Raw genomic sequence first — 23,835 nt, 5'->3', positions numbered from 1 at the left:
AATCTAAAAGATCTGGAATATCTATAAATATAGGTATCAAATGTATAAAAATCTATTGCATTGCTTATAGTTATAGTAAAATAACCATATTTATGAAATAGATGGATATTTTCTTGTTCAGTGGTCAACATATAATTGAAATCACCCTTGTTATTTAAAAAAACGGGGAAAATACATTTTGTATGATATGGGTTCCATATTATTATTATAATTAATAGTTATTATAGTGTCTGACCCTAACTGTGTAATACAATACACCAAAATCAGACTATGAAAAACAGTAAATAGTACGCATTGTAAACAGCAAATACATCAAAACAGTATCATATTGTAACATGATTTTACACAAATCTAAAGACATTACAAAAAATAAAAACAAAATAAATATGAGAACAAATGTGAATAAAACTGTATCTAAGTTGTATTTATTTATTTTTTTAATTTTCACAATGTGAGAATGAACAAACCTGTAACTTTTTAAATGTTATTTTACGTTTATGCTTTTTGGGCATGGATTTTGCTATTTTAAATTAGCCTTATTATTTTGCATTTTAGGTTCATTCTGAGCACAAAGTATGTGCTTATTGTGTGTTTATTTGTTTTTTTAATGTTTTTTTGTATAATTGTTTATTATTATTTTATAACTTGTTACAACATGTTACAAAAGCTTTTTATTTCAGATAAATGCTGATTTTGGGATCTTTCTACTCATCAAAGAATCCTGAAAAAAATGTACTCAACTGTTTTAAACATTGATAATAATAACAATAATAATAATAATAATAATAATAATAATAATAATAATAATAATAATAATAAATGTTTCTTGAACAGCAAATTAGCATATTTGAATGATTTCTGAAAGATCATGTAATACTGAAGAATGCAGTATTGATACTGAAATTATTTTAAATGTATTAATTAATATGATTGTTTATTCAATAACACACTTTAAAATATATTAAAATAGAAAGCAGTAATATTTCACAATATTACTGCTTTCACTGTATTTTGGATCAGGTAAATGCAGGCTTGGTGAGCAGAGGACAATTCTTTAAAAAACATTTAAAATCTTACTGTTCAAAAACTTTTGACTGGTACTTAGTGTACATATAAGAAAAGCCTTTAAATTAGCAAATGCTATACTCTCTATACAATGCATACTTTTCAGCTTCTTCTGGCTGGAATCTAAATAAACTAATAATAATAATAAAAAAAAAGATAAAATGAACAAATAAATACATTTAACCTATTTATACAGTTAATTACAATACTACACACCTTCATGCCAAAACTGTTTCTCTGATTTGAAGACACAACACAAAATTGAACTTATTGTGTTGATGGATATGGTGAAGAATGTCACATACAAGTTACAACAATATATAGACCTACCCATCATGGGTACAACCACTCATCTGTAATCAGAGTTGGGGGTAATGCATTACAAGTAACGCAAGTTATGTAATAATATTACTTTTTTTCAATTGACTAGTAAAGTAATGCATTACTTTTGAATTTCTAAGAAAATATCTGAGTTACTTTTTCCCCATTTACTGATCTCCTGTCAGGAAATTGGGAGTAAACATGATGTTACTGTATTCTAGAAATGTGAACATGCATTAATTCATCTGACTCACACTCAGTATTCCTTAAAATGAATAAAAACTGTAAAATGCAAACTCAGAATATGATGCAACCCTGCAATAAATAAATATGTTAAATACAACAAATATCCTTTATGTATTTAATCCCATTTTATTAACCAGTGTCTTTGCTGCTGACCTTCGATGATGCAGTTCAACTATACTAATAAGCAAAAATTACTTTACATAAACTAACATTTGTGCTTTTATAGCTGAAGAGTGATCTTCTGCATAAATGTACTTTTCTTTCAGCCTGAGCTGAATTCATTTCACTTTTGGTGTAAAATGCCCAGAGTTAAAAAGTAACGCAAAAGTAACGTAATGCTTTACTTTCTATAGAAAGTAACTTAGTAACGTAATTAGTTATTTTCAGGGAGTAACACAAAATTGTAATGCATTACTTTTAAAAGTAACTTTCCCCAACACTGTCTGTAATATAGGCCTATAGATTAGTGGGTAGGCCTACAACACATGATGAAAACTAATGATAAATCTCAATAACATGATACAGTGGTGTCAGCTGTATGATGTACAGTATGTTTATGAGAATTTAAAATAAATTTCATATCCATGGAAACCATATGTCTGTCTTGTTGTTAAATATCGATTCATCTAGGCTCTTATTTCTGCATACTGGCCTACAAGTCCCATAGTTCCTCAAGTAGTGCTCTAACACTCGTTGCAGTTGTCCAACAGTGGGCGCTAAGTAGGACGATTCGACTCACAACATTTTTTGTTTCTAGTCGACAAGTTGATGTTTGAGTGCGGCGTTTTTGAAAGACTGCAAGCTGAAACTTGGAACTGACGAAATCATAAAGGTTTCTTAAGTAAATATGGATGAACTAAGGCATCAAGTTATGATAAATCAGTTTGTTCTTACAGCCGGATGTGCGGCAGATCAAGCAAAGCAGCTTCTACAAGCTTCACACTGGCAGTTTGAGGTATGTTTGTTTGTTAGGGCACATTAAACTAAACGTCTTGTGGTACAGTAAAAATACACTAATCACTATAATTATCTTTTTGTTTATTTGACGTGAGATATAATTTGTAATCATGCGAGACAAGCACCAGACAGCAATCTAAACAAACAAGACACTGAAATGCATAATACAATATTTTAAACGGGTTTAAAAAATATTGGCTTTAGCGAAATGAAAAGTCTGTAAAGTTATGTTCAGTGTTATGTGTCCAAAGCCCTTCAGTACACGTTTGCTTACTTCCTCGAGTATTTATGAACTTTTTTTATGCTGTTTCAGACTGCTCTTAGTACATTTTTCCAAGAGGCTAATATTCCCTACGGCCATCAGATGGTGAGTATACTTGTTTGTCGTTTATTATTGTGTCCTGGTAGATTTTAATATCTGTTATGATGACTTCCGCCATGTTGAAACCACGAGTCAGACAAAAATAAACACAGGCTGACATGTTTCTATCGAAGGCTACATTTATGTCATTTAAAAATCGCAACTTTGTATTTTAAGCACATGTAGTCTCCCGTATGTAGTTAATTAAATGTGTTCATGTTTAAGATGATAAAATAACCTGGACTCATGGGACTTGCGTTTTTGCAAACGTGTCCAAAGTTGTGGGGGAGGGCGATTTCCAGGAAAAAGAGAGCACGCGCTTGACACGGCGCTGTTTACACCGGTACTAAAACAATAAGAACGGTACGATAGGACGCACTGTGGCATGTTCAACACCTCGGTGACTTAAAGAAAAACGCACATTTTTAATTTTTAGTAGGTATTTTACACGAAAGGGGTTTGTTTGGAATTACACAGAAGTTTTAATACTACCGGTCACATGCAAAGCGAATCAAATTTAGTTAACCCTTGGAAAGCACCTCGTTTGCCTCTCACAAGTGCATGTACTATTTTTGCTAATCGAGAGGGTTTACTTCATGAAATGAACATTTGATAAAATGATGCAATATTTAAATGATGTACAGTACACCCACATGAGACTGAGATTCATATCAGAACTTTAGAAAAAGTATTTTATTCTTCACTGAGCGGGTCGCACCCTATGGGCGCTGTGGTGACGTCACCAGCGTCATGCCATTGACTGCGTTTATAATTACTAACAACAGCTGCAATAAAACATTTTCTTCTTATGCAGCCAGTTTCGAAGTATATACAATACATCTAAGCAAAAAACATGACAATGACCAAAAAAAATATGCAGATTTAAACAACAGCTAATTGCACGGTTAATGTACTACTGAATATGTTGTTTTGCTAATTCATGCTGTCTAAACCACGGGAAAGAAAAAAATTGTGGAAGCTGCTAAATCATATAGAGAAGGATTTAGTAAGCAGGAAACGGTGCAATATTTTGACAAAGTAAAGATATGTACGAGCAGTATTAATTAAGATATTAGCCTAATATTTCACCTACATGACTGAAAATGATAAGAACAAACATGTCAAGATTGTTGCCCTGGAAATCCTGGTTCAGTTTGGACAACCACAAATGTCTTTTGTTCCTCAGACGGTTTTTTTGCACTAGTCTCCTTGAGTTGTTATAACTTTTGGCAGTCTGTAGTAATCCAAATGTTTTTCCTGGTCTGACCGATTAGTGCAGCCCAAAGAATTACAATAATTGATCATTTTTAGCAGCAGTAATCAGCAATATATGCAGGTTTTGTTCAGTTCAGAGGCATTGTTTACGTTCGGTGCCTGTTGTTGCTGTGATTTGACTTGTGATTGGAAAGTAGAGGCAAGTTACACTTTTGAATGACAAAATACTTTTCATAGGAATAGACTTTCACATGCAACTTTCAGTTTCAAGATTGCATTAGTTGTCATATCTGAACAGTAAGGATGTCCCAGGGTGAGAGATTTTTGGTGCTGTTGATGGAACTGAATTACTGTTATTCATTAGTTGATTCTTGATCCTCTGGTAGAATGCAATGATATACTTGTGATTTACATATCATATTATGAAATATTTTGTCAGACATGGCGGCGTTTGAATGACGGTCAGTGGAAAAGTGTGCTTTTTGCCTGTGTACTTGTGTAGTTATGTCATTTACATGAAATAATTACTTTAATGAATCTAATGATCAACTGAATGTACATTATCTTACTTATTACATAACTATTTATCAAGTAAATGGTCTTGAAATATTAATTTGTGCTTAAATGGTTTTATGTTAACACAGCTGTTTAGGAAATCAGGACAGAATCAGTTGTAGTACTGTTATGTCAGTTATATAATAAAAAAATGAAAGTCTCATGTTTACCCTGGCTTTTTTTAAACACAATACAGTTAAAAAAACAGCAATATTTTAAAATATTACAATTGGCAATGACTTCTATTTTAATACACTACCAGTCAAAACAGTTTTTTAATGTTTTTTTTTTTTGTTTTTGTTTTTTAAAGAAGTATCTTCTTACCAAGCCTGCATTTATTTGATCCAAAGTACAGCAAAAACTGTAAAATTTTGAAATATTTTTACTATTTAAAATAACCGCTTTCTGTTTGAATGTTTTAAAATGTAATTTATTCCTGTGGTTTCAAAGCTGAATTTTTAGCATCATTACTCCAGTCACATGGTCCTTCAGAAATCATTCCACTATGATTTGCTGCTCAAAAAACATTATTATTATTACGATTATTATTATGTTGAAAACAGCTGAGTAGAATTTTTTCAGGTTTCTTTGATGAATAAAAAGTTCAGAAGAAATCTTTTGCAACATTATAAATGTCTTAGAAATGTATTTATAAAATAAAAGTATTAATTTCTATAATGTCTTTCCCAAAAAAATTATACCGACTCCAAGCCTGAAAAAAAATGTACTCAGCTGTTTTAAATATTAATAATAATCAGCAAATCAGCATATTAGAATGATTTCTGAAGGATCATGTGACACTGAAGACTGGAGTAATGATGCTGAAAATTTAGCTTCGATCACAGGAATAAATTACATTTTAAAATATATTCAAATAGAAAGTTTCAAAATCTATTTAACACATCCTTGCTGAATAAAAGTAATAAATAATAATATGTATACACTTTAGCATTTACTATGGAACAATGTTTGTTTGCAGTGTTGCGATATAAAACACAGGTCTTAGATTCTTTAAATTCTAATTTGTTTTCAACAATGAGAGCACATCATGTCACAAAAGACGTCATAGGTGTTGTTTTTCACTGATTATCTTCTTAAAGCTGGCCTCTGAAAGACTAAACGTTGCTATAGTAACATTTGTGTCAGTGCATCAGCTCTGGTGTTTATTCAGGAGAGGTGGCCAATCATTATTGTTTTTATGTCCTGTTTGTTCAAAGGTCTACAACCTCAGTCTCTAATATCTTGTAAGCAACTTCCTTGTTTCAGAAAATGACTTGCTGAATATTGTTGTAAAAATCTGCCTTATGAAACTGGCAGTTGTGGGTTAAACGATGCATTACCCGTACCAGTTTTAAACAAGCTCTCTCTTTGTTTCCAGATGTGCACTCCAACCAACACACCAGCGACACCCCCCAACTTTCCAGACGCCCTAGCCATGTTCTCTCGACTTAAAGCCTCCGAGAGCTTCGGCAACAGCAGTCCCATCGCTTCTATGGCTACGTCGCCAGCACCTCACACCAACTGGGCTATGAGCCCTCCGGCAACCCCTGGTCATCAGGGACGATGGACTCCAGGTCAGCTAATGCCGCAATCGCCGCCACCAGGCTGGCCGGCAGCTGTAACTCAGCAAGCCTCCGCTGAGCATGCTAGTATGATCATGGAGGCAGAGAGATAGAGACTGCTTAAACTAGCCATCACACCTTACAGGATGAGGAGGATGGAACTTCCTCTTGATGATTTCGGCAGTTGTGGATGTAAAGCGGTGCGACGAGAGCACTGGGTTGCAGTGAACGGTGGTGGAACAGCATGTGGCCTCTTCTGAGGTCGCAGGAGATCTGGGACTCTTTTAATAATTTTTTTTTTTTTTTTTTTTTTTTTTTTTTTTTAGCGATTACCAAAAAGATGGACAGAATGAGTAATTATGTAGCATATTCACAGATAACCTCAGACAAATGAATGTGTTACTGAATATTCAGTTTCAGCAGTTCTCAAGTAATGGTGAATCTCTATTTTGCACTGTGTAGTAAATATCTGCAGTGGATCTAAGGTTAAAGGAGTTACTCACTGTCATGCTGACTTTCATTTTCTAGATAACAGTTGAAATATTCTTCAAAACATCTTTTTAAATATTCCACAGAAGAATGAATGTCATATAGGTTTGGAAAAACACGACGGTGAGCAAATGATGACAGAATGATCATTTTTGGCTGAGCTGTCTCTTTAATCGACAGATTTACTGCAAAAAATTACATGCTCTTTTGGCCTGGTCTGTAATTTTCGACTTCCTTATGACACTGTAATGATATGAATTGGCATTTTGTATTAATATAATGATATTGGAAGTGTTTTATACCCAGAACTTTGGATTGTCTGGTTCTGCTCAGCACTTAAAGTAAGCCTACATTTGTCTGTTTTATCACAAATCCCTATTTTAATATATTAAGCAAAAATATATTCCTCTGATTTCTTTTCACCGATCATCTCCCTGTAACTGTGTTCACACTGCCTCCACAATATTTGTGGACTATGTGATGGTTATCATTTCTATTTGTTGTGTTTTTAAATAAATATTGTACATATATTGCAAAATGCTTGGTGGTGGTGTTCATGTTAGTGTAGTAAAATGATTTACGTGGTGTGTTTGCAGGTCTGTTTTCTTTACAGTGTAATTTTGCATGCATACCTGACCTTTGTATTCTGTTTACAATGGTAAATGATTACACGAACCCAGAGCTAATTCAGCAATCAATCTAAAGTTCTGTATATTGAACATAATTATATAGTTTTTTTTTAATGTGCTTGCATACATACATGCATATATATATATGTATATATATATATATATATATACACACATACATATGTGGTGCTTTGCAAAAATATTTGAAAGTATTCATACCCCTTCATTTTTTGAAGTATTATATTAAACAGCCTTATGTTAAAAAATATATATATATATATATATTTTTTTATTAGTCTAGACTATACACACCACCATGACAGCAAAAAAAAAAATGATTATTGACAATTCTATTAAAATTGAAAAACCGAAATAAGCGCATTGCATAAGTATTCATACCCTTAATGCAGTACTTAGTTGAAGCACCTTTACAACCTCAAGTCTTATTGGGTATGACAAGCTTTTCTCATCTGCATTCTTCTCCTCACCTCTTCACCTCTCAAGCTTTGTCTGCTTGGACAGGGGCTGGAAAACATTTTCAGGTTTCTCCTCAACGTTTGATTGGGTTAAAGCCCAGACTGTGCCCAGGCCACTCAAGGACATTGACATAGTTGTCTATAAGCCGCTCTTGCTGTGTGCTTAGGGTCATTGTCCTGTTGGAAGGTGAACCTTCTGCCCATTCTGAGGTTGTGAATGTTCTGGACTGGGTTTTCATTAAGGCTATCTCTATATTTTGCTGTCCAGCTTTTCTTCTACCCTGATGAGTCCCTTAGTCCCCAATGCTGAAAACTTTTACTGTTGGGAAGCTACTGTGCAGGTGATGAGCAGTGCCTGGTTTCCAACATACATGATGCTTGGAATTGAGGTTCATCCAGAGAATCTTGTTTCTCACAGTCTGAAAGTTCTTTAGGTGCTTTGTTGCAAATTCTAAGTGTGTTTTCATGTGTCTTCAATGAGAAGAAGATTGAGTTTGGCCACACCACCATAAAAACAGTTTGGTGGAGTTTTGCAGTGATGTTTGTCCTTCTGTAAGTTTCTCCCATATGCATATATGTTCATGGAGCTTGACTAGAGTGACCATCAGCTTCTTGGTCACCAGTCTAACCAAAACTCTTCTCCATCAATTGCTCAGTTTGGCCAGCTCTAGAAAGAGTCCTAGTTGTTCCAAACTTATTCCATTATGGGGAAAAGAAAGTACATGCTTCTGTGAAACTTCAGTGCTCTGAACTCTTCCCCAGTTGTGTGGCTTGACGCAATCCTGTCTCAGAGCTCTACAGGCAGTTCTTCTGACCTCAGGACTTGGTTTTTGCTCTGAAATGCATTTTCAGCTGTTAGACCTTTTATTAAGACGTGTGTGCCTTTCCAAATCATACTCACTCAAATTTGCCACAGGTTAACTCTACTCAAAGTATAGTAACACCTACAAACAATATGAATATGCAATTTAATCATTTCAGTTTTTTATTTCTAATGAATTTGCAAAGTTGTTACAAACCTGTTTTGTGCTTTGTCATAATGGTGTATGGAGTGTAGATTAATATGGAAAAAAAGTAATTTAACGCAGTTTAACATAAGGCTAAAACATAAAATGTGAAAAAAAATGAAGAAGTATGAATACTTTCGAAAGGCACTGTATTTATATAATTCAGTACTGCAGAGATGATGTCAGTTTCAGTGGTCATTGTAACTGCCTTGCTTACATGAATACAACTGGGATGACAAGTGACTATTTCTGTCACTTGCCTGTATGTGTGTGTGTGTGTGTGTGTGTATACACACAGTGGGATGAGTGGAGGGTTGCTGCAGGCTGGTCGAGCATTTTACAAAGCAAACGTAGATTTGATATGCCAAACCACAAACCTTAGCACCGCACTTTCATTACAGTATCCTTGTTTCACTCTCAGTCTATTCCTGTATTCATTCAGTTATTTGCATTAGAAAACAATATGATATTACTTCTTTCGACTCCACAGTCACTTTTATTGAAAGGAAAAACAATGGTATTGTTGAAATTAATGTATTATGTTTTAATTTGATATATAGGGTGAATTAAGGGTGATTGGGACAGTTTTTGAAATTCTGCCTTGTGCAAGGTTTCTTGACATAAATTTAAAACATCAGCCCAACACATTATATATTTCTGTAATACTGAAGATGTTAGCTACCCATTCGAGGAGGAAACAATGATATATTTGAATAAAAGGATGTGTGGCATACACTTTTCTGTAAACTGAGCCCCCCAATTTATTTTTTGTAACATTTGGGTGATTTAGACACAAGGTTTGGGTGATTGGGACAGGACATTTTTTCATTGATTTTGGGTAGTGTAAGAATATTTACTATATTGCACAAGTTTTATAGTTTATACTTTATACGTTTATACTTTAATATAATTTTATATGCAATATTTATTTTTTTGTTCTTCATTATTAAGTGCCCATGTTTATTTCTGTTTAACCTTATTTCTCAGTTCATAAATGTGTATCTATGATGCTTCTATTTTTAAAATGATTCTATTTCTTAATTTTTATTTTGGCAAAATTCTAACTAGTTCATGAATATTTTTGTTGTTGATTAGGGCTTGCACAAATAAAAAGGATGGAAACAATTAATTTAGGGCATAAATAGCATATACACAATGGTTCTCTATTACAAGGTCAATCATTTTCTTGATTTCCAAAGCCTTTAAGCACTGTCCCAGTCACCCAAAATTATGCTGTCTCATCTACCCAAATTGTGTTTGGGTGGTTGGGACAAAATAAAAAAACAAAAAAAACAAAACAAAAAACAAAATAAAAACAACCTAATTCGGAAAATAAAAACATGATATTAACTTTTTTTTTTTTTTTACTGATTTTGTAGAAGTAGTGCATCATATCTTTCCATCAAAACTTTGTATAATATTGTAGTTATGACGATTTTAGGCGATTTTTATGACAACTGGCAAAAGCTTGTGTCATTTTCCTCCTTCCTTCCTTCGTTCATGCTTTTCATGGTCAACTTCCTGTTTGATGCATGCCCTACCAACCTACAAGATGTTACACCAATGAGAGCAACCCATTTAATTATGTGGTCTTGCACATACGACTCAGCCAAAAAAAATATATATATATTTTCCCTCATTAAATGAGAAAATATATTCTGTAGTCATACTGCCCCATTTTACCTTATGTCCCAATCACCCTTAATTCACCCTATTTTTTAATATTCAGTATTTTAAGGGATTTTATGGTACTGTATTTATGCAGTAGTTTTAACCTTTATTACAATAGGACTGATCATAGCTGATAGAAAGTAAAGTGAGAGAGAGAGAGAGAGAGAGAGAGAAGGGGGCGGGATCAGGAAAGGTCCTCGAGCCGGGATTTGAACTCGGGACATCCGTAGCATGCCATTTTTTTATTATTTAGACCACAATTGTGAAACTGTAACAGCTGCACTATTTTAAATTATAACAACCTGAAAGAGCCTGATTTTATCTTTCACACTGTTGCAGTATTCAGTATGTGTGCGTGTGTGTGTATGTGTGTTTTGGACAGTGTTCATTCGCTCTAATTCTTGGACAAAAAACAGGAAATGTTTGACAGGCAGCTGTACAACTGATCAAAATGTGAGTCAAGGTCATCCATGAAGCAAAAACACAAAACATGGTGACTGGGATCAAATCCAAGAGGTAGTTAACGAGACAATTAATGGGCTATTATGATTATTAAATTAGGACACATATGAGTCAGGTACACAATGACGTCACACAAGTAATTACCAAATACATACATACATACATGCATACATAAAACTATATTATATATATTTGCTATTTTGTGGATTAGCAGCACAAAGTCTACAGTCATACCAAAAAGTATTCAGACAGTATAGAGATTTTGATATTTTTTTTACTAGTGGGTGCAGGACACTGTAGTTAATTTATGTAAATGAGGATAGCAAAATAAAGTAAACTGTGACATAATTATACCAAAAAAAATTCATACTTCATACTTCATACATCTTCATACCCGCAAAACTGATAAAAAAAAAATGGGACCAAAATTGTATGACACTTTGAATTGCATGTTTTGTTACATACCTTACTATCAAAGTTCCCTGGTGAAAAAAACAGCATAAAAACAGCTGGTTAGGTATGTTTTGATGCTGGTTTATGCTGGTCCTTTGCTGGTCTATGCTGGTCCTTTGCTGGTTCATGCTGGTCATGTTGCTGGTCAAGGACCAGCATAAACCAGCTAAGGACCAGCATAGACCAGCTTAAACCAGCATCAAAACATACCTAACCAGCATATGGTGTTTTTTTCACCAGGGTTATCTGACATTGTCAAGATGAATTTGTTGACCAGCTAAACTACAGCGAATAAACTGTGATAATGTGAGAAATTCTGTAGGTGTCTGAATAAATTTTGGTTTGACTGTCAATATTTTTGACAATGAATTTCCATTCTTGACCAGCGGAGGTCGCAAAGCGTTTGTTTTTGGGTCTTGTCTGTGTTTTTTATTTTTGAATGTCACACGAAACTCCCTTTCAACACCCGTTAGCAAACTTTGGAGATTTGAAGACTGAGTGAAATTACTTAATTAATGAGGTAGGCTGTTGGATTATTTTGTATATTAAAAGTTTAATATTAAAAGTATGGGCAGGACTTTAAAAAAAACCCACACACAATATGATCCCACATCCACGATCATGATATGCTTATGGCTAGTCTGAAAAAAAAATCAAGGTCGTCTAGCACGAGAATACAACACACACGGATCAAAAGCCACAAACTGTAATTTTGGTTTCAGTTCTGTCACTCATTTTGAAACCTAAGGGCATTTACCTATCTTACTTAAGCCTAGCTATATAAGATCTTAGATCAATCGTTTTATTTGCCACAACGATCTATAAACAAGGTTGCCTACCTGGTGAAAAAACCAGCATATGCTGGTTAGGTAGGTTTTGATGCTGGTTTAAGCTGGTCCTTTGCTGGTTTTTGCTGGTCATGTTGCTGGTCAAGGACCAGCATGAACCAGCAAAGGACCAGCATAAACCAGCAAAGGACCAGCATAAACCAGCTAAGGACCAGCTTAAACCAGCATCAAAACCTACCTAACCAGCATCCTAGCATCAAAACATACCTACCAGCATATGCTGGTTTTTTCACCAGGGATAGTCTAAAATATAAAACGTCAGCGACTGTCCGTGCACTTAATGTACTCAAAGTGGGAAGGATAAAGTCTGGCCTCATTTCTAAAGTGTCTTGTTCGTGGTTTCAAGTTTTATTTCTCACAGGTCACGTATGCCTTGTCTCCTATTAGTTAATCATTACATCATTATTACACAGTTTAGCAAGCCAATCCTTCGCCGTAGTCCATACGGAAAATACCTCAGAAATGGCATTGTATTCTAGTCTATAATTGTGAACATGTGCAGTCTTGAATGTGAGGTACAGGATGTTAAATCCTATGATTCATGGCCGTTTTTTGCTGAGTCACATTTATTTCCTTTATTTTGTATTTGTCTTGGAAATTCTCCTTTCCCATTTTGCGCAATTAAATTCATCCACCTCACCCTTATGGACGTTTTACACTGCTAAATTCCACGTTTACTTTCGTTGGAAACGTGTTTATTTGTTTCTGGTTGAGAGAACCCGGTTTCAGTCCTGCTTGTTGCTCTGTAGAGCAGTTGCTATAGCAACACTCTATACTTGAACATATTTTTGGCAGCAAAACCCATTCAGATCACGGTCTAAAACACAGGCCCACACAAAATAGACTGTATTTGACAAGTCAGTTTCAATGTGTTTTTCTCAAGTGCAGCTCTACATTTCACTTTTCTAAACAACATAGAGCCTGATGAATACCATTTGAGCAATGCAGATGATCTCATTTAAGTCGAAATGAAGCATTTGTGCTTACATCGTATAAACATGACTAAGAAAATGACAAACAAAACCTTGTCTGGACAAAGAATTTTTGATGAAGAAGTTTTGTAATCCTAGTTCTCATAAGTTAGTCATGCAGATACTCATTTAGCTGACAAAGAAAGAAAAAAAGACATGATGCAATGGTTTTTGAACAAAATCTGTATTAATAAAATAACACAAAAACACACTGACATAAACTAACATGAAAAGCAGTGCTACTATACATTCAGAGGATAAAACACAACATGTGTGCCCTTCCACATTATTCAAGCACATTCAGACATGACAAAGTATTCAGGGTACAAAAACGTTGATAACACTTTACAGTAAGGTCCTATACTTTTTAACATTGTCATGTTATGGCTTTGCGTTCACTTGTTTGTAGTGTTTAAAACCATTTTTGTGTTACCAACACTGTACATTTTAAATCAACAACAGTTTTATATGTACAATGCAATGTATCATAGCTGAGTATTCATGTGAAAAATAAGCATGTGATCTTTTTTTTTCCACTGACCTCATCTAGTCAGCAGAAGGGGAAAAGAGAAAAGGAAATGAACAAAACTTTTAGTATTGAAAAGGAAACCAATCTAGGGGTGAGAATCAGAATAGCATAAGCGTCATCCACTAACTTTATAGGAGGGCAAAAACAAAAATGTACCATAGTTTGATCAGACTTTGTGTCATTTCAAGTGTTTAGAATAAAAATTAATACACTCATGGATGACAGTATACTTTTGCCAGTAGAAAGAGCTCATAAAGTGCTTTCATTTGATACCTTCATTTTTACCCAAAATGTCACTTTACGCCCTTCTGGTTCTCACCCCTCAGTTAATAAAGACCACAGTGAAAGTTGTGCTGAGATAACACCCTTGGTTAGTACCAAGTAGTATTATTTGAACATTATATTATTTTATTTTATTTTATTTCATCAGCTTATCGTTTCCATTCTCAATGACTGGATTCATGTTAATGTTAATGCATTAGCCAGCAGTTACTAGGTTAATTTGGATAGCACTTTTTTAGCTCCTTAAGGTTACAAATAACAAAATAGGTACAAATAGGTTAAAAAAAAAAAAAAATTATATATATATATATATATATATATATATATATATAGCATATTTTAAGCATTTATCACATGCTCTTGATCACTTATGCACCACAAAATAAAAATACTATACCTTATGATGTTTTATAAAAATAAACATACACAGAAAAATGCATGCTGTACATTTAATAGTAAAAAGCCTATTGATTAAAAAATATCCCAAGCTCAGTTTAAAAATAATGCGGTGGTGTATAATACAAATTTACTTTAGCTATAAAACTATGATGGATAGATAAAACAGTTAATGGGTGAAAATGTACACACAGAACAATACAATTTGTCAACAAAAAAGACATTTTAACTACTTAAACATTATTATTATTATTATTATTATTATTATTATTATTACAGAAATGGATGGCATATTACAGTACATACCCAGTACCTAATACAACAAAAGTAATATTTATGGTCTTAAGAAGAATGGCTTTTAAGACTTAAAATATGACTATTTGTGAAGGAAAAATAATGTAGTGTTGTACAGTAATAGGATTTCTAGTTATATTTAATGACAAATATGAGATATGATTTTGTCCTACCAGGATTAGAATAATTAGTGAACACATATAAAAATAAATCTAATTTGAATCTGAATATGCTGATTTAATTAAAAAAAAAAGTTCTGTAACAATTCCCAGTACTGCAACACCCCAAATACATGCAAAATCACATAGGTTCATTAAAGGAATAGTTCGCCCAATAATAAAAATCTGCTTTGCAAGTGAAAACAGTCCAAAAAGCTAAACAAATGTCTGTGGTTTTTGATGTGAGAGGACAACAACAGACAGATTTTTCAATGAAGGAAATGTTGTTATAGACAATGGACTCTTGTTTTGGCCAGATCGATGGTTTTAAGTTAAAAATCCTTAAAGATGCATCTTTGCACTTCACAAGACTTTAACTGATGGCCTGGAGTTGTGTGGTTTAGTTGTGGATTATTGTGATGTTTTTATCAGCTGTTTGGACTCGGCACCTATTCACTATAGAGGATCCATCTACATCTTGGATGGCCTGAGGGTGAGTACATTTTCAGCCAATTTTCATTTTTGGTTAAACTATTCCTTTAAAGAATAACATATAATAATCAAGTTTTTTAAGATCTCCCTGAGGAGAAGGTCCTGCTTTGAGATCATCTCTAGTCCATCAAATGATAGAGTTCTTGGAACACTTAAACTTGTATATCAGATAAGTTACGATTAACGCCACTGCCACCACCACACCGGATATAACAATAGCCCAGAAAGTGGTTCTATCTGTGGGAGAAATGACATTAATGATTTTACAAACATATGAATTATTCAACAGCTTCAGCAACAGAAGTGTGACTCTTCTGGTAGTACAACACAGACACTGCCAGCAGCTGTCCTGGAGCGGCCTGGCAGGACCACAACACCAGTGTACAAGAGACCATTGTTGCACTATTCCTCATTTCACATAAAAGTGCCTGATGAATCATTAAATGCAAATGCGAAGCTTATTCAACGAAAACACCCTGCAGATAAGGAATGAACTTTGTGATGAGTCAATACTGTGAGTTTAAGATAATCAACTTGTATAAATATTCTTCAATGTCACAAACACATGCATGTTTCCTTTCCCGTTTGCAGGGTTTTTATTTTATATGGAATTCAATTTTTAATAGTATCCACGTTTTTCTTTCAGTAAAAGTGGGCATGGCCATTTGTAAATTTTATGGGTGTGGTATCTGGTTGCATTCGCGTCCAGCTATTTTTAGTTGTAGAAAACAGCTCTTTTTGCTGTTTGATATTGCAAATTGGTGTGTCTTACCATATTACTTAATTATAAGCACACTAGTTTGTAGTGCAGTTTTACCGTTATTTTTAGCTGTTTTTAGCTGTACAAAACAGCTTTTTTTGCTGCTTGATATTGCAAATTACAATATTACTTTAAAGTATTATCTTAATTATAAGCACACTAGTTTGTAGTTCAAACAGTTTTAACATTTACTGCACATTGTTATTCTTCTCATTATTTCCCTGTAGTGACTAACGCCCATAGGCTTACTTCCACATTGAGGAAAAAGGTGGATAGAGTCAACAAAAGTTTTCTTTTTATTGACTCTTGTTTTCAGGTAATAGTTTGCTTCTCTTAAAGAAGTCCACTTCCAAAACAAAGATTCACAGATAATCTACTCACCCCCTTGTCATCCAAAGTTCATGTCTTTCTTTCTTCATTTGTAAAGAAATTATGTTTTTTTGAGGAAAACATTTCAGGATTATTCTCCATATAGTGGACTTCAATGGTGCCCATGAGTTTGAATTTTCAAAATGCAGTTTAAATGCAGCTTCAGAGGTCTCTAAATGATCCCAGTCATGGAAGAAGGGTTTTTATCTAGCACAATGGTTGGTTATTTTCTAAAAAATAAAAAAAAGACAATTTATATTTTTTTTTTTAGCCTCAAATGCTCGTCTTGTCTAGCTCTGCGTGAACTATGTGCATTCGGGTTCAATACAGTTAGGGTATATTGAAAAACTCCCATCTCATTTTCATCTCCAACTTCAAAATCATCCTACATCACTGCAGAAGTACCGATGCAGTGTTTACAAAGTGAACATGCAAGGAGGGTCAAACACCCTTTACAAAAAAAGTGATGTAAGCGAGGTAAAATAGCGATTTTGAAGTTGGAGGAGAAAATGAGATGGGAGTTTTTTAACATACCCTAACTGTATTGAAACAGAATGCACAGAGTTCACTCAAAGGTAGATAAGATGAGCATTTAAGGTTAAAAAGTATATGAATTTTCAGTTTTTTTAGAAAATAACCGATCAGTTTGCTAGATAAGACCCTTCTTCCTCTGCTGGGGTCATTTAGAGCCCTTTGAAGCTGCATTTAAAATTGCATTTTGGAAGTTCAAACTCGTGGGCACCATAGAAGTCCACTATATTAAGGTGACCAGACATGCCACTTCCACGGGACACCTTCAGCACAGGATTTCGAAATTGTCTAAAATAACCAGGTGATGGTTGTTTGCGCTGAGCTGATCGATCGTTGTGCGACATCAAAGTACCATGAGAGCTAGAGAGCAAATCAGACAGCTCCATGCTCTCAAATTGCTCTCGCAGTACTTTGATTTGATCACCCTACACTACATGAAGAACATTCCTGATTTTTTTTCCTAAAAAACATAATTTCTTTACGACTAAAGAAAGAAAGACATGAACATCTTGGATTACAAGTGGGTGAGTAAATGATCCGTACATTTTTGTTCTGGAAGTGAACTTCTCCTTTAATGCTTATAAAAGTACAAAAGCAGATTTGTAATACAAACGTACACTTAGGCCACCCTGTAACAGAAGTCATTGTTATATAGTGCTGCTTGCATGAGGTAATTTTGTAGGCCAAAACACAAAAAACAAGTAAGCCTTTTAGCACTTCTGGTTCAGTTGTCCAGAAGTGAATGGCTTTTTGCTTAAATGTCTGAAATAAAGTCTGTGTTTAACACAAGCTCAAAATATTTTCATGTTTTATTCTACAACATAAATAATAAAATGTAATGCCCCCTTGTGATTTCTTTAACAAAGTATCTATTTACACTAAGTTCATAGCAGTACCCAAAGTTAGAATCTGCCTTCTGCTGAACTCATTCTTCTCCCTTTTCACATCACATATTAAATCAGAAAGGAATTTATTTTAAATAAAATGAAGAAAATAATCAAAAAGTGGAAAATAAAGTGCCTCACGGGTGTTTATCGTTTAGGGTTCGGGGTAGATGTAGGGAATAATAAACAATGATAATTTACACTCAATACGTTATTATTACATACTGTTTTTAATGTACTACAATACTGAGGTACAAATATCTAAGTAGTATAAATATCAATATATCTAAGTATTATAAATAGCATCTAATATTATTGCAAAGAAAATACTGCTATTTTTACATAGTGTAAATAGAATCCATCGCTATTTGCACTTATTGTAAATAGCATCTATCGCTATTTGATTGGTAAGAAGTGGCTAAATGGGACTACAGAGGTTGACATGGGCAGTAAACATCATCATGCTACACAGGAAACTCTGCTTTTACAGCTTCAATGTGTTAGAATTGCACTCTTGCACATTATTTCTAGAGAACAACTAAATAGGTTGTCAGAAGCATTGTTCTGTTGTGACATCTCTCTGAGAGTTTAGCACTTCAGTTTTGGCAGGAAATAGATCTGCTGCACTGTCGCTGCTGCAGAGCAAGTCACGAGATTTTCAAATACTGCCAATACATCCACAGACATGCTGCTGTGAACATGTAGGAAATACTGCTGCTGCACATATGTGACCCTGGATCACAAAACCAGTCATAAGGGTGGAAAATCAAAAATTGAATGACGCTGCTGTGTCAAAATAGTAAAAGTTGAATAAATAAGCTTTCCATTGATGTATGGTTTGTTAGGATAGGACAATATTTGGTCGAGATACAACTATTTGGAGATCAAAAAAATCAAAATATTGAGAAAATTGCCTTTAAAGTCCAAATAAAGATCTTAACAATGTATATAAGTAAACAAAAATTAAGTTTCCATATATTTACAGTAGAAATTTTGCGAAGTATCTTCATGGAACATGATCTTTACTTAATTTCCTAATGATTTTTGCCATAAAAGAAAATAATTTTGAAAATCAACAATTTTGACCCATACAGTGTATTTTTGGCTATTGCTACAAATATACCCCAGCGACTTATGACTGGTTTTGTGATCCAGGGTCACATATAATATGCATGAAATAACCCCGTAGATCTAGACAGGTGGAGCTGGGGAAGTGGAGGGTTTCTGAAGTGCACTAACTGAGTTTTTAAATGTTGAGCAGCATGCTCATTGGCTGCTGATATGAAAAGAAACCAATCAGGTACATCATGTGAACAATGATCTAAAAATATTTTAGATTGAGTTACAACCTATCGGTCTGCGCCATCTAGAGAACTTTGGATTTATGGTGATGCTGAAGTCAGTGACCATGGTCTAGTTTGTTTATAGCTTATGTTTAGCTTTTTTCTTCTGATGATTTTAGGATTCATAATTGAAGATGAAAAAAATATGCAAAAAAAAAATCACAGTGCCAGATTTACTAAACAGGGCAAATTAGCATTAGAGCGCAATTCCATAAGAGCGCAGATGGGAGGGGAAAATTCTGTGCATGATTTACTGACAATGCACACATTAAAGAACACAGATGCAGCCAGATCATTTCCATAATGACCAGCGCAATCTACCAATAGCAGTGCAAATTACTGCCTGCTTTAAAACATGCTTATTTTGGGCGTCAAATATTGGTACAAATACTAGTTATTTTGACGAGTGCAAACATTAGTAAATCGCATTGCGTAATTGATTTTTATACTCTCCTCCCACAAATTTTGCATTTCAATAAGAAACTCCTACAAATGCATATTTAATAAGGTCAGGTGCAAAAAATGCATGTCCATGCCTTCAGCACTAATTCTTCACTGCACATCTTTAGTAAATCCTGACAGTACTATTTTAACATCAGAAGACGTTTGATCTGTTGGTCACAAGTCTTATTTTCTGTTATAATCCAAGATTTTAGGTAATTCTAGAAAAATAAGTCATCACTGCAGAGCCCTATTGAACATTAAGGGCTGGTTCACACTGAACACATTTTTGCTTTGAAAAATGCGAGATCAAGATATGGGCAGTGGAATGGGGAAATATGCAAGGTCTTGAGATGTGTTTGTTAAAAAGTTGAACAACCTTTTAACTTAAACACTGTGTTTTTAGAATGCTGTGACCTGTGCAAGATGCTGCTAAAGAAAGGAGACAGGAGCGCAGCAGTCAAACACATCCGCTTAGTGTGTTTACATAGAAAAACAATGGAAAAGTAGCATAGTGGAATAGAAAATGCATTCTGTGTTTTGTGTGAGCCCGTAAAAATGTAAAAATCGAAATGTAATTTCGAACTGACATTAATAGATTAGTGTTTATTCAATCAAAACTAACCTTTTTGTTGGACAATGAACACCTTTCTGTCGCTTCCCTGAGAGTTTGTGGCAGTGCACGTGTAGTTCCCTGGACTGAGTTTGGAGGACAGGAGCACTGGGGAGTTGATCTTCTCTTTCAGATGCTCTGAGTGCCATGTGTACGTAGGAGCCGGCTTTGCCTTCACTGTACAGTCTAGTGTGACCTCATTGTTTTTAACAATGGTCTCTGTTGAATTGGAGTGTTTTGGTTTATCTGAGGAGGACAGAGATACATTTCTCAACACAACAGCAACATGATGAGCTATTATTAATAAATCAATGAAAATACTGTACAGCTGAAAACTTTTGTATCTGTGTTAATAAAATGTAATATTTGATCAAATTATCTGTAAATATGCATATTTGTATGTGACCTTCAAAGAATTTAAGCTGAATTAAACGGCAAGCTTAGCAATAATAAACTTACAGTTTACTTCAGCATTGAGAGGTTTGGATGTTTTTGTAGGAGGAGGTTGAGGTCCTTCTGCTCCCAGATTCAGCTCTGCTTTACACCTGTATTGAGCTCCATCATCAGCTCTGTCTGCAGTGATCAGGAGTTTGGCGACTTCATTCACTGGAGTTATGCTGGTGTCAGTGAAAGTGGTTTGATCCAGCAGAGTTTGTCCTTTGTACCATTTGACAGTGAGATTCTGAACAGGAGCCACATCTTGAACATCACACTGGAGCTCATACTGCTTTCCCTCCTTCATTGGTCCTCTGTGATTCACAATGCCGATGGTCACACTGTCTGGAGTCTCTGTGCAGGAAGATTTACACACTCTGAAATTTGCAGTGATGAATGTGCATTTATTAAGATATTTCTGAGAATGAAAACAAAAAAATATAAATAACAGAGAAACTGACTGTAAACAGTGACTGGGAGCTCTTCTTCACACGGTGTATCATGGGTTATGTCATAGTTTATGTAGCAGAATGGCTTTATGTCCCATTCTCTCAGATCTGACACTCTCCATGTGACCACAATGGCACTGGTCTTGTCCACTCCTCCCTCACTGGCTTCCCATCCCATCCCATAATGCGGGACAGAAGCGGTACAGTTAACTGCAACAGAACCGCCGTACTCCACAACAACACTCTTCTGGCTGAACTGAACAGGACATTTAGCTTGTGTACCTGTTAAACACATTAAAGAGTAGTAATAAACAAAAAGTCCTACTACTCATCCAACAACAAATTCAATTGACTTGACAAGTTACACAAAATCACAGTGTAAATGTATGTATAGATGTATACACACAGTGCCTTTTTAAGTAAAGTCACTGCATTTCAATGTGTTCCTGTTAAGTAAATTGAACAACAGAATAATTGCATATAGGGACTGTTTACTTGACACACTGAACACAAATAACCAACTATCGCAAATAAAGACTTGCAATGAAAATGAGCGGTCTGGATTCTTGGTGAGGATTTGATATTGAGTTTACTGACCAATTGCATGCAAAACAAACAAGAAATGTTCTTGACTATTCTATAAGACCATCAGTTTATGACAGTTTATGACTCTTAAAACAAAGAGGCTCATCAATTCTTACCATTTGGGAAATTAAATTAAGAAATTCACTGACACAGGGTCATTCTAAAACATGACCTCACACAAGCATGTAAATAATGTACAACATGTGGGCACCACCATTTAACATGTGTTAACTTATCTAAAGACATCAAAGGAAAATGTTCATTTAATTGAAGTATTTTCTGTATGAATATGCATTTTTGTCACATCTTGGCCGTGCCTTTTAAACCTCTCCGTTCTGTTTTATCAATCAATTACTTGTTGTCACAGGAAAAATAAACACTTTATTTTTAATTTAGAAGACAGATGATTTTATTAAAAAGTAGTTTCCGCACACTATGTCAACCCTGTTACCATCATAACTCACCCTTTTTAATATGATCACAATTTCAAGAAAAATGTTATGATATCAGTATCTTAACTTTGAACATGGATAGGTCAGTACCTGCTTTTTAACGCTTATTGTATTTTGGTAGGTTCGTCAGTAGGACTATCTAAACACTGTGAACACAAAAAAATGGCTGTACATCTTGTATTGTCATGCTGACTGTGAACACAAGAATAGTAATGGCTAAATGTAAAACTACTAACATATCTATGCAAATACACGTCACATGAACTGCTGAAGAGTTTGCCAGCACTAAAAATATGAAGTACTCAAGCACAGATCATATTACAAGTGCTACTGTAAATACTAGCGTCACTCCTTAGTGTACAGTGATGAATTAACTCAAATATGCAACCATTTTAATGCAGAGACAATATAGGTCAACGACGCACGACGCTCTGAATCACTTAAAAATGAATGTCTGAAAGACATTGAAGCGCGTATGCTACGAGGTAATGTTGTCGCTTCACGCACCGAAAGAATAAAAGTGAAATAGGTGCATACAAACCTGTGCGAGTCACAAACAGTAAAACTGCTGAAAGATAAACAAGTCCATAAAACCTTTCCAGCATATTGGACGTGCTCTAAAGTACCATCGACTAGACAAAGACGCGGTTAAGGAGTACGAATAGATAATATATGCGTCCCCTCTGCCTCTGCCTTCAGATTTGGTGACTGTCCAGTGGCTTCTCAAGCGAAACCACACCCAAATCACAAGTGACTATGGTTTTCCCCGGAAGAACCTATAGAAACGAAACCATTTTGGCGGTGCACATGGGAATGCATAGGCGCAAACAATACAGTACAATACAGAGCCGTTTTAAATCTCAGACTCCCTAACTATGACTCGACATTAAAGGGATACAAACCTTCTCACCGACAGAACGACATTTTTACCTGCTGAAAAAACTTGCTGACAAATATGACCTGCTAAAAGGGGTCAAAACGACTCTAGAACCATGCTAAACCAGCTACAGCCATAAAAGTGTTGAAAATTGACTGTTAGGTTAGTACATCAGAAAGTTATTTAATTTAAATAAAACATATTTTCTTGTTGGAACAATGGATTTATTGTCCCTGCTGCAGGGTTGCCAACTTTTAAGTTCAGCTTGGAGTGAGATGATTTTTTGTTTTGTTTTTGGGTTGCTGGGGAGTGGAGGGGAGGGGTCTCATTCCATGTCTATTTATACATACTGTACATATAAGGGGATAAAAATGCAGCTGAATGCCTTTTTAGCACCATTTTAAACTTGGTTTAAATTTAGTATTTGCTTGCATTCATTGTGTGTACTTATACACGTATCATTAAAAAAAGGATATAAGTCACTGACTTTTTAAATTTCACATTTAAAAATATAGTTTAATAATTTCTAAATATTTATTCAAATGAAAAACTTTAAAAAAAAAAAAAAGGTATGACCTGCAATATTCTAGATACATGTATATTTAGTAAAGAGCCATACAAGTACCTAGTGGGTAAAACATGGCATTATAAATCAAA

The 23,835-nt window shown here is 34.6% G+C and overlaps 2 protein-coding genes across 2 annotated transcripts; one reads left to right on the top strand and one right to left on the bottom strand.

The window, feature by feature from the left end:
- The first annotated feature begins 2,344 nt into the window (after window positions 1–2,344).
- On the top strand, window positions 2,345–6,606 carry ubald1b (UBA-like domain containing 1b). The gene is made up of 3 exons (XM_051106721.1): window positions 2,345–2,587; window positions 2,903–2,956; window positions 6,099–6,606. The coding sequence occupies exons 1-3, from the start codon at window positions 2,480–2,482 to the stop codon at window positions 6,393–6,395; spliced, it is 459 nt and encodes a 152-aa protein (XP_050962678.1). The 5' UTR covers window positions 2,345–2,479; the 3' UTR covers window positions 6,396–6,606.
- Window positions 6,607–13,453: 6,847 nt separating this feature from the next.
- LOC127162695 (vascular cell adhesion protein 1-like) lies at window positions 13,454–23,139 on the bottom strand. Its single transcript, XM_051105539.1, has 5 exons — window positions 22,843–23,139; window positions 21,277–21,546; window positions 20,840–21,169; window positions 20,393–20,626; window positions 13,454–15,676 (listed from the first exon to the last, which is right to left on the bottom strand). Exons 1-5 carry the CDS (start codon window positions 22,904–22,906, stop codon window positions 15,567–15,569), a joined length of 1,008 nt encoding a protein of 335 aa, XP_050961496.1. The 5' UTR covers window positions 22,907–23,139; the 3' UTR covers window positions 13,454–15,566.
- Between the last annotated feature and the right edge of the window lie 696 nt (window positions 23,140–23,835).

This window comes from Labeo rohita, chromosome 3 (genome assembly GCF_022985175.1).
Source record: "Labeo rohita strain BAU-BD-2019 chromosome 3, IGBB_LRoh.1.0, whole genome shotgun sequence".
NCBI lineage: Eukaryota > Metazoa > Chordata > Actinopteri > Cypriniformes > Cyprinidae > Labeo > Labeo rohita.
This window is presented reverse-complemented; position numbering and strand designations above follow the sequence as displayed.

Excerpts from the sequence above, each read along its gene's own strand:
- ubald1b (XM_051106721.1), top strand. The coding sequence starts at position 2,480 with ATGGATGAACTAAGGCATCAAGTTATGATAAATCAGTTTGTTCTTACA. Across the intron at positions 2,588-2,902 it reads CTTCACACTGGCAGTTTGAG|ACTGCTCTTAGTACATTTTT; the intron begins GTATGTTTGTTT and ends ATGCTGTTTCAG. Across the intron at positions 2,957-6,098 it reads TTCCCTACGGCCATCAGATG|ATGTGCACTCCAACCAACAC; the intron begins GTGAGTATACTT and ends CTTTGTTTCCAG.
- LOC127162695 (XM_051105539.1), bottom strand. The coding sequence starts at position 22,906 with ATGCTGGAAAGGTTTTATGGACTTGTTTATCTTTCAGCAGTTTTACTG. Across the intron at positions 21,547-22,842 it reads ACTGTTTGTGACTCGCACAG|GTACACAAGCTAAATGTCCT; the intron begins GTTTGTATGCAC and ends TGTGTTTAACAG. Across the intron at positions 15,677-20,392 it reads GTTCATTGTCCAACAAAAAG|ATAGAACCACTTTCTGGGCT; the intron begins GTTAGTTTTGAT and ends TTTCTCCCACAG.